At 37.3% G+C, this 17,395-nt stretch overlaps 1 protein-coding gene across 2 annotated transcripts in view; it reads right to left on the bottom strand.

Annotated features, from left to right (window-relative positions):
• Positions 1-5,545: 5,545 nt before the first annotated feature.
• USP46 (ubiquitin specific peptidase 46) overlaps positions 5,546-17,395 on the bottom strand; it is a 35,619-nt gene continuing 23,769 nt past the window's right edge. For both annotated transcript variants that reach the window (XM_069790312.1, XM_069790323.1), the window contains 4 exons: positions 15,063-15,146; positions 14,582-14,779; positions 13,656-13,734; positions 5,546-12,664 (listed from right to left, as the gene is read on the bottom strand). In XM_069790312.1, the coding sequence (XP_069646413.1) occupies positions 12,563-12,664; positions 13,656-13,734; positions 14,582-14,779; positions 15,063-15,146 (463 nt within the window). In that variant the 3' untranslated portion in view covers positions 5,546-12,562. The remainder of the gene's footprint in view (positions 12,665-13,655; positions 13,735-14,581; positions 14,780-15,062; positions 15,147-17,395) is intronic.

Genomic DNA, 17,395 nt, shown 5'->3' with positions numbered 1-17,395 from the left:
TGTGTGCATGCTGGGAGGAAACAAAAGCAAATTATTCCGCTGTTAGTTGGACAGCATTATAAAATTAACATTCAGCCAAATGCAAATTTTCCTCTGCAAAAGATCTTATCAGCTTTCGGAAGAGAATAGCTGCCTTTTATTTGCTGGGTGCCCAGTAGAAGGGGTCTGATAAGAACGGACACTGAAAATGAACAGCAGCCCTTTAAACCACCAGTCCGTCACAATAACAGCTGAGGATGGTTCACTTCTGTGTATTTGCTAGTGTTTGTTCCAGCCACAAAACGTGGGTTTTTTGGAAACCTGATCCTTATGAGCTCCAAATGCCCATGTGGGCGAGGAATTGCCCTTTATAAAAGGAACACAGCATTTCTTACTCCCCTTCATGGATATTAACCATTTTCTTCTCAGAACATTGCAATGATTTAGCTGACTTCTCTGCTTTGCAGATGTGAAAAATAAGGTTAAAATGAAAAGTACAAAACCCAAGAGAGAAATAATTTAAGGACAGAGTTCTGGAAAAAAATGTTATTGGTCACCTTTTTAATATTTATCTTCATAAAACCATTGAGTGGTTGGGGTTTTTTTCTTTGTATTCTCTTATCCTTGTTAGGTCAATTTTGTTGATGATCTTGTAGTCATCCTAAAATCCTTCCGAGGGCCCAAGATGTAATGAGTAATACTGTAAATAATGTGATAGCATTTTATTATCTAAGGTATAAATGGAAAACTATTAAGGGTGACAAAATATTTTTTAGGGGGGAAATGAGCTAAGCAAATACATAAAGAACCAGGCAGTACGCAGTGCATAACCCATTAGCCTAATACATATCTGTAAAAAAAGCAACAATTAACTGAGTAAGTTTGGAGAGAGTTTCTTTCCCTCAGAAACTTTCCTTTCTTTTCTTTGCAAGGAAATGATCTTCTTTAATGGATCATTTATTTCATAGCTGTCTGCAATAGGGTTCTTCCCCCTTCCTTTGAAATCTCTAGGTATAGTCATTGTGAGAGACAGTGAGCTGAAAGAAACACACAGCAACTCCCTTGTTAGATCACCTATTACTCACTCTGGACATGATCTTTGCCCACTGACTTTGACTGGGGTTATGATGGGGTATGATGTTTGAAAATAAAATTCAATAATACTGACCTTTCAGGACAAACTTGGAGTATATTTGTATCACTGAATTAATTCCTGCCACCTCTGGACAGTTGTTTGATCTCTTTGTAAAGATCTTTTCTTGTCAAATAATGGTCAGCTAGTCTTACTGTCTGCAAATCTCCCCCCTTGAAGGGCGTGCTGCAGTTATTAAAAGAAGACTGCCTGAAAAGCAAAAAATATACTGTTAGAACCTAATTATTGTGCATATGAGAGTAATTGAGATTGCAGCCTCTACTCGTCTGACCTAAGCTCCATAGTTCTCTGAGGTAGATAAATACTGGCATACCCATTTTCTGGGTGGGAAATAGAGGGAGAGAGGTTGCGTTATTTGTCCATGTAACACAACGAGTTCTTGATAGGGATGAGATTGGAAATCACAGACTCTCATGGTCAGTCTATAGACCTTGCTGCTTTCCTGAACACCCTTTCCTGAAGGATGAGTCCTGTGAATGTGCCCTATAATATTGGATATTAAATGGTTGCAAAATTCACTGAAGCTGGTGGACTGGTGTTACAGTCCCTCAGAGAGAGAGAAGCTAAGCACTCTTCCATTCAGTGAGAGATAGAATGGTAGAAGATACTGTCCAAAATTACAGGAGTAATAGGAATAATAAAGAAGCCCATACATGATGGCTTGGGGGGGGACACCAAACCAAACCAATAAAGAGGGGGCAGAATGTCACTTGAAATTATGCCAACGAAAAAGCACGATTTTTTTTTCATTAAGAAATGGTTGCGTGAATTCAGATTTAACAGAGTTTCAAGATAAAAAGTGTTCTGCCTGGGGGATACAGTTCATTTTCATATTACAGGGATTTTGGGTAAAATACGTTTGGATAAATAAAGTTCAATTGTATATAGAGCATGGTGAATGGAGTGGTTTGTTTTCAGGTCAGTGTCTGGAGGTGGAGATTGCACAAGAGTAAGAGCAAGGGATTCGGTATATTAAGGAAACACATTCTTTAGGTACATTTCTTCTACAAGTGTCATGACAACTAAACGGACCTACTAAACAGCAAAAGTTTATGCACTGCTGTTACCACACTGAAGGCTGGCTGTGCACAGTCTGTATTCTGCAGTACCACTTACTTTATGATAAACTGATTGTCTTTCCTCATCCTCTGTAACTGCATTGGGGAACAATGAATGAGTACGAATGTGTAACTGCCATAAAGTAAAGCTTTAAGATTTCATGCACCACCTTCTCTAAGCCATGGTAAAAATACATTTCAATATAAATATTGAATAGTACTCTGAAGCATGTTATTGCAAAAGCGTGGTTAATTCAATGTTGGGTTGAAACCACGGCACAGCATAGTGATGCAGTACCCCCAGAAATATCCTTGTATACGTCAACAGCAGATTTAGCAACCTGTGCTTGAGCATTTAAAAATATTGTAGTTGTAAAGATTAGGGGGAACAATTCTGCTTACCTTTTGGGTCTTTTTGTCCTCAGGGCCAGCTTCTGAGGGGCAACTGAGTGCCTTTCTGGTATCTTAGCCAACACTAGTCTTTGCCTGAACTACTCATCTCGCAGGATTAAACCAGTCAAAACTTCAATGACCTTACCTCAGAATACATTTATCTGAAAATGTAACTAGAAATATCCAGAATGAAGAAAGAGAAATAAACCAAATAAATGACATCATCCTTGTGTCACCTAATATTTCCTGCTAGTGTATAATAATTAACAATTACTAGGGGGCAAAAGAAAGCTAACCCATTCCTTGGAAAGTAAAGCACTGTTATGACAAACTTCCCAAGTAACCTCAGCTGCCCCAGTGCATTCCAAGCCAGACAAGCTGTTTCAGAGATAGCAAGGGATCAGGTTATACTGGAGTGATGTACTACAAGATCTGCACTTTGAACTGCATCCAGAAGTGAATAGGCCATCAAGGCAGCTGCTGAGGAGCCAGTGAAAATGTTCCTACTAGTTAAACTGGTCTAGCTGAGGGGTGGCCAGATTCAGCTCAAGTGGTAGTTTTCAAAAAAATACATAGGGATTTTGGTACACATTACCCAATTTCTACAATTTTCACCAAATTAAGAGTTGGAAAGTTATTAAGTTATCTGGTAAACTATTTTGAGGATGAAAAATGCTTCATAAATGACAGTGAGAATTATATGAATAGTGACTAAATAAAGTGTGAGAGCTTGTGCTCCTGAACCATGTTTTCAGAGAGCAGAGATAATCCTACTTGTAGTTTTTCTCCAGTGCTTACAGTTTTCCACACATACCCATGTCTGACAGCTGCACAGAAAACACAGCTCTGCACACCAAAAGTTTTGTGACGATGTTGTAAGAAACTTTATTCCAGTTTCTGTTGTTACTAATCTGTAAAACTGCAAACCTGTCTGGAGCTTCTTTATAGCTACACTGAAGTGACTGACGGTAGAATTTGGTCTCCATCGGATAGTCTTGGTTGATACTTAAGCATTTGTGATGTCTAGTTTGCAGTGTTGGGTGAAATCTGTATCTTCTGTTTCAACATCTTTGCTGTTCTGGAACATGACTTGAATATTTTTCCTCATATGTGTGTGAAATGAAATCCAAAGGATGATATTTCACTCTGGCTTATTCCAAATTTCATTCCAGTATTGACCTCTTTATTTTACCCTTGCAGTGATTTGGCAAAAAAATGTCTATCAGTCTCCATTTCTTGAATTCTGTTTGATCCTGGTAGGTCTCTGTGCATCCTGGGGCAACCTGCAAACTCCAGGTTGTTGCCTTCTCTGCTGTTTTTGTATTCGTGGTGAGATGAAATGCACTGTTAGCACCAGGTGAAGTGTTTGTGGCAGCTGGTTAAACCAATACAGGTATGTTCACTTTGATATCTCTCTTTACACTTTTTAGAGTGGTGAATGCCACCAATGGTTTCCTTCACAGCAAGCCCATCCTTCACATGGGAACCCTAACATTGTGTTCAGAGCAGCAGACACCTGCTGTGACAAAGGGGACTGAGAGTGCCATCCCCCAGCCATATAAGAACATGGGTAAGAAAGACAACCATAGGGGAAAAAAGGGGAAAACTTGTTATGGTTCAGAAAGGTCTTGGATTGATTCGTTAAAAGAATCTCCTTAGGTTCAGATCACATGAGCAAACCAAAGCAGAAGACTACATAAGGTTGCTTACCTTTTTTCTAGATCTGCTAATATATTCTCTTATGTAAAGCAAAGTGATCCTTTACTGAAAATAATTCAAAACTTGTGAACCATGTGTTCCTGGAAAGATGAGCTTGGAGAAAATGTGTATTGAAGCTGCTCTGGTGCGGTGTGGAGAGAGCCGTTACTGGTCTGGTGTGCCCTGGGAGAAAGGACCCAGGAAGATCCAGGTCTTCAGAGGGTTGCTGGCCCCACAGCCTGTGCCACGGAAGTCTTCCAGAGAGAGCAAGGACACGTGGCTACAACCTCTTTAGACTGAGGAAACCTTAAAGCTCTTCTAGGTCACAGTAGAGCAGCCAAATGAGTCATGCAGTAAGGCTGAGTGAACTTCAACGAGGCAATGGAATAATCTTCTACTATTTGATATAAAATTAATAAGTGAAGAGGAACATTTTTCAGAACAGGTAACTGAAATGTTCTGCTACCATAAACATATATTTATATGTCTTGAAAACAGTTGTCCTATTGTTCTTCTTTAAAAAAAATTACTTGATTTTTAAATTGCACACAGGCATTCAAGGAAATTAACATCTCCAGAAACATGGTCCTCCATGTCATTCATTTAGTCATGTCTAATAAATGCTGTTTCAAGTCTGCTGAGTGTATTTAAATGAGGAAACTTATAATTTCCTCCTACCGTACCTGAGTTTTCAGTCAAGATGAAATTATATTTTTTGCATTTCTCTGTTTATCTGGTACACAGAACACAACCCAATCTAATCTAAAATGATTAATCTAACTCATACCAAAAAATAAGGAACAGAGACATAGGTAAACACCATACAGCTTCTGGGAAAATGCATTTCTGAAGTGAGAGCAATTCTAGTGGAGCCCATGTACAGTGATTGTGCACCCTGCTCTTGGAAACCTTTTCTTGGTTTCTTTATATGTACACTATAAATTTTATTTCTTTAAAATGTTTTAAAAGTATGGATTTGCCATTTATTTATTTCAGTCATCTCCTGTGGTTTAAATTTCTTTCTCCATCCTGCAGTGAAAAGCTTATGTTCTAATAACCTAGGAATAAATTTGCAGGTGCTTCAAGGTTTTTAATTTGAGAGGAAATCTGTACTGTAAGATGTGAAGTGTTTTTCAACGTAGTCCTTTGATAGTCTGATGTGCCATAAATCTTATAGCATGTTAGCTATAAATTTAACATGCAGTTTGACAGCTATGTTTGATTTTGGTTCTCTAAACGATTCTGAAGGAATAACAAGAACCCATTTAGACAAGAACAAGAAACTCCAGCCTTTTATTTACCTCAATTTTGAGAAAGTAAATTGTGTTTGTTAATGAATAACATCAGGAAAATTAGCAGACTACAGGAATCTTTCAATTCTCTGACAGAATTTTAGACCTTGTTAGCAAAACCCTTTCGCAATCTGGTAGTCACAGGTAAAATCCCAGGCTAAAGGGCTTGGGATTCTCGTCGTTCCCTGATGCAAAAGGTAATTCAATTCTAGCTGCTTTTTATTCTGTTCAGTTTCAGCTGTTCTCAGTAACATTGGCAAGGTCAGTGATGTGCTTTAACTAGGTACAGCTCAGTCACACAATTGTATGTATATTCCACCAAGACACCTCATCAACTGCATGCAAAATTTGTTCCCTTAAGACACTTCAGAGGCAGTTAGCCCAGGTGGTGAAATATTCTCTGAAGTCACTTAAAATGCAATGACTCCATTAAATGAAATAAAAAGCGAGCATCAGCAGTCTTGGCATCTGTAAGAATACAGATACCTGACATTCAGAAGCATGTTGTGTAACAACCAACATCAGTGTTCAGCCCTAGACTGGCTCCAGCTGAATTCAAAGCAAGATGAATGGAAGCAAGATCAGCTAGGGAGTTTATTTTATGTAAAATATAAACACGTTAACAGGAGAAAATACTGTTTTCTTATGTTACAGCCTTAATAACCAACATGAAATTTATCTTACAGTTCTGCAGGTAGTGCAGGGTTTAATTACATGTACATGATTAAAAAGAGCAGGTACTCAACTGTACACATACACCGCGTATTGTACGTTTTACTAGAAATTCAGTATTTTCATGTGTCCCCAATTATGTGCCTAATATTTCTACTACCTCTTACTCCATTTAAAAAACTAGCACAAAGTACTTAAGTAGTTTTATTATGATTGCATTGTTTTGACAAGGTAGAGAGGGACTATATATTTACAAACAGATATACATATTCAAAGCCTCCAAAAAAACCAGCCCTTTCCTTATTTCTTCCTCTTCTCTTTCTTCTTCCCCCTACCCTACACTCACATTCGTACAGCATATGGTAACTTTACTCCTAAAGAGTCATGGGCAAGTTCTGGAGCTTGCGTTAGGTCTTCTTTAACAAAAGCCACTGAAGCTAGAAAATTGTCTCCAGGAAAAGCACTTGAACCTGTAACATGGCTGCCCTGGTGTTGCTGTTAGAATGGGAGTTGAGAGAGGACTAGGAAACAATTTAGTATGTGAACACAGTCTGTCTTGGGACATTTGCAAATATGAACACCATTGTAGAAACTTAGCCTCTTTAAGGAATGTATACGTATGAATGAGGTTTTGGGGAGCGGGGAGAGAGGGGTTGCAAATACTTATTAATTATCTCCTGTGGCAGCAAGATGTTTTGGTGAACCGCAAGGTGTCTTCACAAAGGGTTTTCTCCTGCCACTTTGGAACCCCTAGGAGAAGGGTTAGGATTATCTAGAGGTTGGAGCACCAACTTCAGCTGGGTACAAGCTGAGGGTTAGGAAGCTGCATGCTAGTCCAGCTCCTCCTACAGACCTACCACAGAAAAGTGACTTGCTCTTTGATATTCTTACATATAGTGAAGTTGCCACCTGCAACAGCCTTCATCAGAAGCATTAGGCTGTTAAATTGACTACTGTGAATGGCACACAGAAGTTAATCTATTTTATACTGTGCAATAGTCCCAGTCGATAACCAAACGAAGCAGAATTATTAAAGAATTATAGCAACTCTGAGACCATGAATAAAGGGACTTATGTGTGGTTTCATATTAAATCTTTCAGGCAAAGCCAGCGAGCAAACCTCCTAGGGGGTAAAGAATCATTAGTGTGTAAAAACATGTGGGCTTAGCCCAGATGGCCCCATCAGGTGGGCACATACCTCCTGATAGGTGTTATTTGACTTTGTATGCAAAAGGAGTGTGTTAATCTGAATAAGTCTTGTGGACAGGTTCAAGCAATCTCTTTGAAGTAATGCATGTTAACGGCAAAGAAATTATAAGGGCATTTATTAAGGCTTCCCAAGGGCTATTTAAATACTAAGTGCCATGTTAGACTGAGAAGAAGCACCTCAGCAACAGAACTGATGTAACAGGAAAAAGCCCTGGTCTTTCCATTGATCAAAGAGAATACAATGTCTAAAAAACTAAGAATAACCCTTGCATAACAACACAAAAAGTCAGTGACTTTCTCTTATGGATACCACAGATGCTGGCCTTTAAGAAACATCCAGTGTCTTTGATAGATGGTGTGGTTTTTTTACACCAGCACTTACTCTACTTCATTCTCTCTTTCCTTTATATGAGTCCAAGCGGAGAGAAGGAAGATGCAAAAAGATTGCTCTCCTTGCTAGCACTCACACAAGGTCCAAGAATAAATGCAGCTCTCAAGATTGTTAATAATTGAGACTGTACAGAGCACAGATAAAATGGCAAAGAGAGCAATACCTGTATCATCAGCTGATTGACAGCTAACTCCGTGTTTGGTAAAAGAGAATTCTCCTGTAGAGCTTTTCTAAATTATAGTCATTGATAACTGTGCCAGAGATTAAAGTATTACAGTCATTCTCAGACGGGTTAGCAGGTAGAGTGCAAAAAAGGTTGTGAAATGTGCACTGTGAGTGCAACTCATCAGCTACATACTGCTATGTGTAGCAGACACATAGTAAATACTGCATCCTTGTAATGTATGAACAAATTTAGGCTTCCCAAATTTACAACCCAACTAGGACTACAAGCCTAAAAATTGAAATTGGGTTGTAACTAGAGATGTTGGATCACAAGCAAACATCTGCAAAAGCAAAAAGACAAAGGCAAAATGTTAAGCTGATTGGAATTTCACAAGATTGACTGTTGCTTAAAGTGCTTGGGTTGATTACATTTTAAAAAATCAAAGTACATAAAAATTTAAACAGGAAACTAATAATATTAACTACATAAGTTATTATACAAATACAATAACAGACCAACAAAAGAGAAATAAATTAAAACAAAGACTGATAAAAGATACTGGCAAAGAACAGGTACACAGCCAAAACTTCTTAAAATTTCTAGTACACATTCAGCTGTAAGATACTGCTCACACTTGTCAGCCACAAGCAGCAAAAAAGAGACAAAACAAGAAGGGTCTGCTGCTGAGAGGCATCAAATCACTGGCAGCTGGAAGCTGCCAGCTCAGGTCCCAAGTACATGATGCTGTAACAGATGGGTGAATGAAATGTAATGTCTGAAGATAAAAGACAGGTTGTGGTAGCACTTTAGGACCCACCATGTAACATGAATTTCAGTTTCAGCTTAGTTAGGTCTTTAATATCTTTATTAAATCTATTGCAAAGGAAACACCTACTGCTTTATTTTCTTTACTCCAGCTGCTAAAGGAACAAGACTTTTAAGATGTAATCTACTGCTCTGAGGTAACTGTAAATTATTAAAATAAAATTGATCGGAGTAATTTTGGGACTGACAATTTCAACAATGTGATCTGCTTCACTGGTATGGTTTCTCCATCACTCCCCTCTTCTGCCTCCCTCTGCTATGTCCCTGAAATAGAAATTACATAAAATCCTGACAGCCTGTTCTGTGAAACATAAAAGTTGAGGTCTGAGCTCATCCTCTAAGGTAACTGATTCATCAGCACTGCAGTGCTTCATTGGGTTCAGTGGAAAAACAGCACAGGACAAAAATGTTCTTTTTTTTTAAAGTAAGAACATAGTACTAAGATTGATAAATGGACAACACATCTTAGCAACAGTGTGTGAAACAAATAGAAAACTTCATATGTCATAAGGCCTAATGTGCTCAGAGCCTGACACCATAAAAATAGTAATTTTAGGGAAGCACAGAATACTATTAGACATCTGTGCTACAATTTTGTTTTCTAGCTGCTGGCTGAAAAGCTTTTATTGTCCTAGATATTTTTCCATTCTTTCATAAGGGGCAGGAAATCTATACATAAGCGTAAGAGAAAAAGGATTATGTTTTATTTAATCAACTAAAATACTTCACATCATATGATTGTTTCTGTGAGGATCCCAATCCTGCAAAACCCATGTGAATGTCCTTAATTTGACATAGAAGAGAAGTTCTGCTGCCCGGACTGGTGCTATTCATACAGCCGTGATGGACAGCTTTTGCTGGACTGAAGTCAAGACATTCAGCACACTGTAGACTGGATATAATTTATAGAATTGTGACTGCAATTTATTTTTTTTTAATCAAAAGTAGATGTTCCTTAATCTAGCTGGTGTTAGCATAAAGTGAGTATTCCACAATTTTTCAGAGCTAATATCAGACTGCTGGTGTTGGACTGGTGTGATACCAGTACTGTGATCTTTTCATGGGCTAGCATGAATTTAAAATTTTTTTCATACTTTATGAAAAAGCTTATTCTAGTAATTTTACTCTCAATAACATACTGTATGTTTTACAACCTAAAGCTGTCTTGCAGCTGGAGAAAACCAAAGATTATTATCCTGTTCTTTAGCATTTAAATATTAATTCATATTAGTAACATTTAAAAAATCAATTTTCAGATAAGTCAATTGACATATGGAAAACATTTCCTAAAATTCAACTGATTTAAAAAATATTTTTATGAAAAATTACTTTTCATATAAACATGAGCCCTAAACATTCAAATGATACCTTAAGAATACCTTTTTTGTTGCTTGTTTTAAAATTGAAGAATGACCTAAGAATGTTCAACAGTAAACTGTGAAGTACAGATCTTTGGACTAGCACTGGTTAATGCTGATCTAGAAAGTGCCATCATTCACAATGAGGAAACCTTACCCATTTTAAAAAGCAAGTGATTATTATATTTTTATAGGGAAATTCTGAATGCTTATAAATAAATCCATTAAAGAGGGATTTGCAGCTTTAGCTTTCCAGTGGAAAGGCTCCTGGGCCTCTGAGAGTTGAAGTCTCCTGTAAGATGTCTGCCTTCTGTGTTAGAGACAGAACATTTCATTCTAACATCAATAGAAGAACTACAGTTGCATCCCAATTATGCTTGTCTTGAGCCTGCATACCAGCCTTCATTTATATGAGTGATCTCTGCAGACCACTACTCTAAGGTTACATTCTACGTCTGTTTTCCTGTATAGGTATAATAACATGATAAATCACAAATAATGTTAGATGAGAAGTCCACTTCTGTTTCTCATTCAGTGTAAAGTGCTACATTTCATTAGCGTACAAAATGGCCATTGATAAATCCAACTGAACTTCAATTATGTTACAGTAGAAGCTAGTACTTCATTTTCACCATTGTTTAACAAAAGATATTTCACATTCACAGTAGATAGATTACAATGAAAAAAAGTTATTCTCTTTCCTACAGAAGACTAAAATATAAGATTTAGCTACACTTCAAAAGCCATTTCTTGAAATGGAGTGTCGGCCATAAAGTGGCAGGCAGAATTCTTAAAGAAAAGAAGGACCAAAAGCAACATTGTCTAATAAATACTTAATGAGAGTGAATTAAATATAACAATTAGAAATAAATTTTGTGAGATGAGAATATTTCCTTCTAAATACTAGAACCAACTGTCAATCCCCCTGAAGACAAGAGTGGTTTTGCTGTTGACTTCATTGGAATAGGAATTTGGCTACTGAAGTTCAAAAATTGTGTAATGGAGTGAAAGTGTCAAACCAGTCAAGGTGGTTACCCAGTGTTACCACTGCCACAACCTGTTATCGATCCCTTCGCATACCCTATTGATACTTTCTTCTACATTCATTCTTTGCCAAATTCCAGCATGTGAGTTCAGCAATTTTATTAGCCAGTGCATGACTAGTGCCAGCCAAATTTACCCAGTAAAAATCACAAACTAAGCCTTTTGCACTAAGCCTTTTGATACTTTTAAAATCAGACACTCCAGAGCCATATCTGTTTCCGTGGTGACCCAAATGCTGTCAAACATGGCCAAAATGTTAGAGATTATATATACATGGCAGTATGTGTAAACTTATGGTTGTTATTTATTACATTATGTTGCTAAGAAATGGACTCTGTCTTGAAAAATGAAAATGGGACCTACAGATATTCAGAAAATTGCAGGATCAAGCCATGTCTTCTGTATTGTATGAACAACACTTAATTAAATGGACTGTGTAATTTCAGTCTTGACAGATATGCTAGATGTGGGCAGTGTTGCAATCTCTGCAACTCAATTAAGTAAACAACCTATGATATTGTTTTAACAGAAAGATAAGCTCAATCTCTATAAATGTAATTTATCTTTGTGTCATACATGTCATCTCACTCCCTTTATTCCAGTGCTCTGTGAGTTCTGAAATCTCACCTCATCTGTACTATCTCATGATAAACAAAATGACTGGACATACAGAATTACTTAGTTCCACTGTAATTTAAATCCCGCTATGTGAAGTTTAGGCCTGAGGTTATCCACTGAAAGTTTTTAACAGCCCAAAGCTTAAATGATTTTGGAAGAATATCTTTTTTGCAGCAGAGAGTAACATGTAAAAAAATCCCCTATACAATCACAATTCCAATCATAATGAAACAGATTTTTTTCCTTACACTTTAAATGGGTAGGTATATATCAGGATGTATTTAAAGGAATGCTTTGTAAATCAACACACCCCAAAGCCATTTAGAAAGTTTTAAACAATTTTGCCCTAAATGCAATGAACACTTCCATATAAAATACTACTCTAGCTGTATTGGGTTTAACAGTTGACATCCAAATCTTATTATCTGTAAATGTTAGTCCATATAAATTCCACTAAAATCTGACTGCAATTAACTCTTCAATCAGACTTAAAAACTACAAACAACTGCCCCTTCCCAAAACAAAGTTCCGCATGTCAAAAATGGACAGTTATAGTCAATATCACACAGACCATTTAATAGGAGACAGAGCGTATCGTTGTTCAACCATACAAGATGTGGTCTGTGTAAAAGTCAGTTAAGGGGGGCCATCACCTTCTTTTGCGTGCAGCATCATTGTGCGCAACTGCCACAGTTTGCCAAGTCACTCACTCTCTTGACTGATAGAATAAAATATAGCCAGACTCTGAATTTTTTGATATATCAGAGGTCAGACCATAGAATTCTTCAATAGCTTGAGCATCTATTTTCTGCAAAATAAATAAAAATTTTTAATGTGCTGTTAGTTAAAAGAAATACCAAACATGGATTAAATGGCTGCATAAACACAAAAGACAAATTCAGTTATTTGTTTCAGGGTAGCAATTAGCAAATTCTGTTTGCAGTTTAAGCAGTGAAAGGGTAATGTTCAGGGGCTAAGCCCTACTGGTCTCACTCATGGAAGTCAATAAGAATGTTTGTTTCAGCGAACCTAACTGAATTAGGCTTTTTCCAATAACAGAGAGACTGCTTGGAATGCAGTAGTGAACACTGTTAAAACATATAAATGTGACCATGTCACCCTATCTTTCTGAAATTTCCAGAAACCCTCTTCAAGTCATGCCCCATCCAATGTCCCAGTGCTTACTTTCCTCTGTTGCATTTACTCCCGGGAAATCAGACTCAAGACCTCAGTTTTGCCAAGGTGCCACAATGACATAAAGGGTTTGCTTAGGAATGAATTGCAGAATGCTTGAACAGAATCTGTAATAGCTGTGGGCCAGATCCTGCTCTAATTCACATTCAGACAAACCCAGATAGACTACAGAATCCAGACTTTCTTGTAACTTCCCAATTGTCAAAAATTAAAATTCTACAGCAAGGCCAGCTTTACCCAGACCAATTTTGCCAAGTGATTTTGCAAAGGATTGCAACATAATTCCTGGATATTTTAGGTTTTAATGAATTAAATTGATTTTATTAGATATAGAAAACATTCCAAATTAAACCCTTGAAGTTGGATATTAAAAACGTTTGATGTTGTTCAGAAATAAAACAACCCCCTCTGACACTGACAGAGTAAGAACTACAGGATTAATAATTTTGTTTGCAATCTTACTTCCTAACTGAATGTCTCATTACAACCAAACTGTGGCTTTGCAGACTAGAAATCTATACTGAGACCTGGATCAGAATTTTAACCCCAAATAGAGAAGAGAACATAAACACAAAAGTTGTGCCCATGACCTTCAGCATACTGACCTCTACAATGTCATCATCAAACAAGAGCCAAAATCCATGACTTTTCACAATAGTAATATAATGCCCCCGATTCGGTCCACTAGAAAGCAAAACAAAAAAAACCCAAACCACAAAATATTAGAAGATACCATTCAGTCCATTTTGACAAGTGACATTTCTATATGCAAGCAGACTGAACTATAACTAAATGTTATGAAAAACATAGTAAACCCACCCGGGTGATGCAGTAGACATTTACTCCTTTCACCTTTTTACTGACTTGTTACAAAGACTTCATCAACTGAAAACTAAATGTGTTGTTTTCATCCGTGCCATGACCATTTACAAATTAACCTATAGAACACTTAACAACTATTAGGCAGGCATCAACTATTGAAAATTTTTTAAAAACATTATGAACTAAATTTAAAGGGGAAAATTGTTTGGTATTGACCATGAATATTTAGTTACACACAGCCTTTAAGAAGAGGGAGAACAAGTCGTGTTCCTAGACCCCCAAGGATTTTTCTTTTTGTTTCATATTTGACAATACCCCATATGTGAGAAGCTTTATTATAGCTACCATTTTTATTGCCTTGACAGGAGACTGAGGTGATCTGTTGAAGGGCCTACATGCTAGCAGTGTCTGGCCCTCACAGAGTCCTGGCTCCCAAGCTCTCTAAGTGGGCTGATGAGGAAGGAGACATCTCCATTAATTTAAGCCAATCTTGTGACTTTTGGAGGCCTGAGACATTATTTTTTAAACAAGTACAGATTTACTATGAGGGAGGGTGGCTAAGAGGTTCAGGCTAAGACACAGGCTAGTTGGTGCAGCAGCAGGGTTTATGTCCTCCCTTCCACTCTCCTCACATTTTGTCAGGCATGCCTCTGCCTTTGTCTGGCAAAATGTCTGGCAACAGCTCGAGATATACATGAAAGTATCTTACCTTCCACAGTGAACAACGACAGCTACCAAGTCATACATCCGATCTAAGTTGACAGCATCGCCAGATGTGTTGAAGAGACGTAACTCCAGAGGAAATACTACACGATAAGACAGCTTAGTATACCTGTGCAATTGCTCCATATACTTGAATCTCTTGAGGTGTAAGGCAAGAATCATTGGCAGTTTTTTTACTCTCATCCTGTGAAACCAGTAGAGTGCATATGATAAAGTTCAAAGCCATTCTGTCTTTCCTTAATGAGTAAACATTTGCATTATAAAAGCACTTTGTAATTAACAATAGTCAACTAGCAGTAGCTTCTAGATACACAAGTAATAGCTTTGAATCTCTGTAGGTTCTCTGGCCCATACAGAGAATGCAGCTGGGGTGTAAGACTTCTAGATATCTAAACAAAATAAATTCCAAGGAGGAGGTTTGTCAAAGCCCAGGAGGGGCATGGTGAAATAGCTTGCTATTCGCTTACCTTTTCTGTGCCTCTTGTTTACTGCAGCAAGTCTCACAGTAGTATTTCTGTTCACTACATAATGTCTCTGTGTTACTGAAGTCTCTGTAAATAAATACAATTATCAGTTCTTAAAGGATCTTAACACTTTTTCCCTACTTGGGCTGATGAACTGGAACCCTAAAAAGACACACAGGATGAAATCCTCTCTCCACTGAGTCCAGTTTTCTAAAACATCTAAAGCAGCTGTACCAGGGTTTGCAAAGGGACTTAAAAGTACCTGGCTGGTATGACAGCCCTGTATTAGGAGCCGAGGCCCTCCACACGATACAGGTAGAGCATCAGATATCTCAAAATGGGATTTATATCCTGGTCTCTTACATGCCAAGGGGCTGCCTAGACTTGGGTGTAGTTGCTCAATCCATCCAGTCCCTTTTAAAATTATTTGCAGAATGGAACATCTTCAAATGCACTTCTGTCATCCCCAGATAGCTCACATTTTATGGTGTTATTCTGTAAGATAGGTTTGAATCCTCTTACACAGAAGAAATAAATTGAAATTCCCTCTAACCTTTTGAACTGTCATCCAGAAGTTATTTGATTATACCTTCTTGTTGTCTAAAAAGGAAAGTGTCAGCTAGTATAGAAGATTTTGTAAATCCTGATCAAGTAAATATACTTGGAAATGTTTCTGGATTGAGCTTTTGAAGTGAGAGAGGCAGAAGGCAGCTGGTTTGATAGTATCTCTCAGTTCACAGAAAAGATTTGTTGGAAGTCACAGTGCTGATACGTTTTGGAGCAGAATTTTAGATACATAAAAAAACTTAACTGTATAAAAAATGACAGTAATTTTTTGTCACCTGTAGTGTTACATTGCAGATGAGCAGGTGTTTTGAGAACTGTAAATGCAGACAATAAGCATCTATCTTCCACTTTAAGCACACAGGTTTTCTTGTGACTTTGGGCCTTAAATAGATATATCTGAAGTACAGAACTGTCCTGTTGATTGCACCTACATTGTACCTAATAGACTTCTGAACTCCAGAAAAATTTAGACCCATTCAGACCGAATAAACTCCATTCTACCATTGCAGTTCACATGTCGGAGGCCGAAGCCGCACTGCCTGCAAGTTCAGGCTGTTCTCACAGTAGGCAGCACCAGAATTATCTTACAAAGGCAAAGGGAGGATTCCAGATGATTATTTCTTCCTGGCACCAACACCACAGGCATAGATAGATGGGAGAGCTGAAGACTATATAGATTGCCAGGGCATAGGTATTAGAAGTTATTTACCTACCTCATAAAAGGGGAGGACTTTCCATTTTCAAGTTTTAAGTTCTTTAAGGTTGACAGAGCATGACAGAGAGACACTTCATATGACTGAATAACATTTATACTAACTGAGAATGCTTTTACTAAGTTTTTTTTCTTTACATGGTTTTAAATAATTTGATCAGAAAGTGCTGAAATTTAGGACAAAATACATCTCTTGAAAGGTAAGTTGCAACAAAACTTTGATCATAAGTGTAATTTTTTTATCTAAAAGAAAAATAAAGCATTATCACTGGAAATGATTTGCTTCAGTGATAAACACCGATCTCGAATATCTGATTTCATGTTTAATTTTAAAGACAAAATTAACTGAATTCAGCCAATTCCTCTGAAAAACGTGGTAACCTTTCAGGGAATCATAAGTGAAGGGATGAAATTTTAGAAAAGATAAGAGTTGGGTTATATGTGTGGGGAACAATGCCACAAGATTCAGTAGAATGTGCTTGTCTAAGTTTTAGATCTTCTGTTAAGGAAAGAGTCTAATCTTTATTTTCAGAGCCTAAAGTCTCAATTTAACAATAAACAAACAAACTTGTGGAATTTATTACTTTCCTTCCCACCTCAAAGTGAAGCAATGGAAATAATATTTTTCTAACATAAAGAAACATGTACAGAAGATAGAAATTTGATAGATACCGGTTTGTTCTATGCCAAGCCTCCCAGGAAAATGAATTAAACTCAAATAGTTTCTGAATTCCTTTTAAAATGTATTAATTATTCTGGAACCAATAATATCTAACATTTTAAATTATAAGTTGACTGCTATGGGAATTACAGCTGTGAAAGCAGGAGAAATATGCAAATACCTGATAAGCTGATGGACATTCCTTTACATGTCCCTTAGCATTTGTTCTTTTATTCCTTTGTCTTCTACTTCCACCCGACAGGCTGTTACCCTATTCTACCAAAGCAGGTGAGGCACAGTCATGAAATTTAGAGGCACTACTAACTCACTTATTCAGCACATATTCATTCCTTTTTCTGTACCAGGAACAAAACTGGTGGCATATTTATAAGCAAT

Source organism: Haliaeetus albicilla, chromosome 1 (assembly GCF_947461875.1).
Source record: "Haliaeetus albicilla chromosome 1, bHalAlb1.1, whole genome shotgun sequence".
Classification (NCBI taxonomy): domain Eukaryota; kingdom Metazoa; phylum Chordata; class Aves; order Accipitriformes; family Accipitridae; genus Haliaeetus; species Haliaeetus albicilla.
Note: the sequence above shows the minus strand (reverse complement) of the source record. Positions and strands in the feature narration are given on the sequence as shown.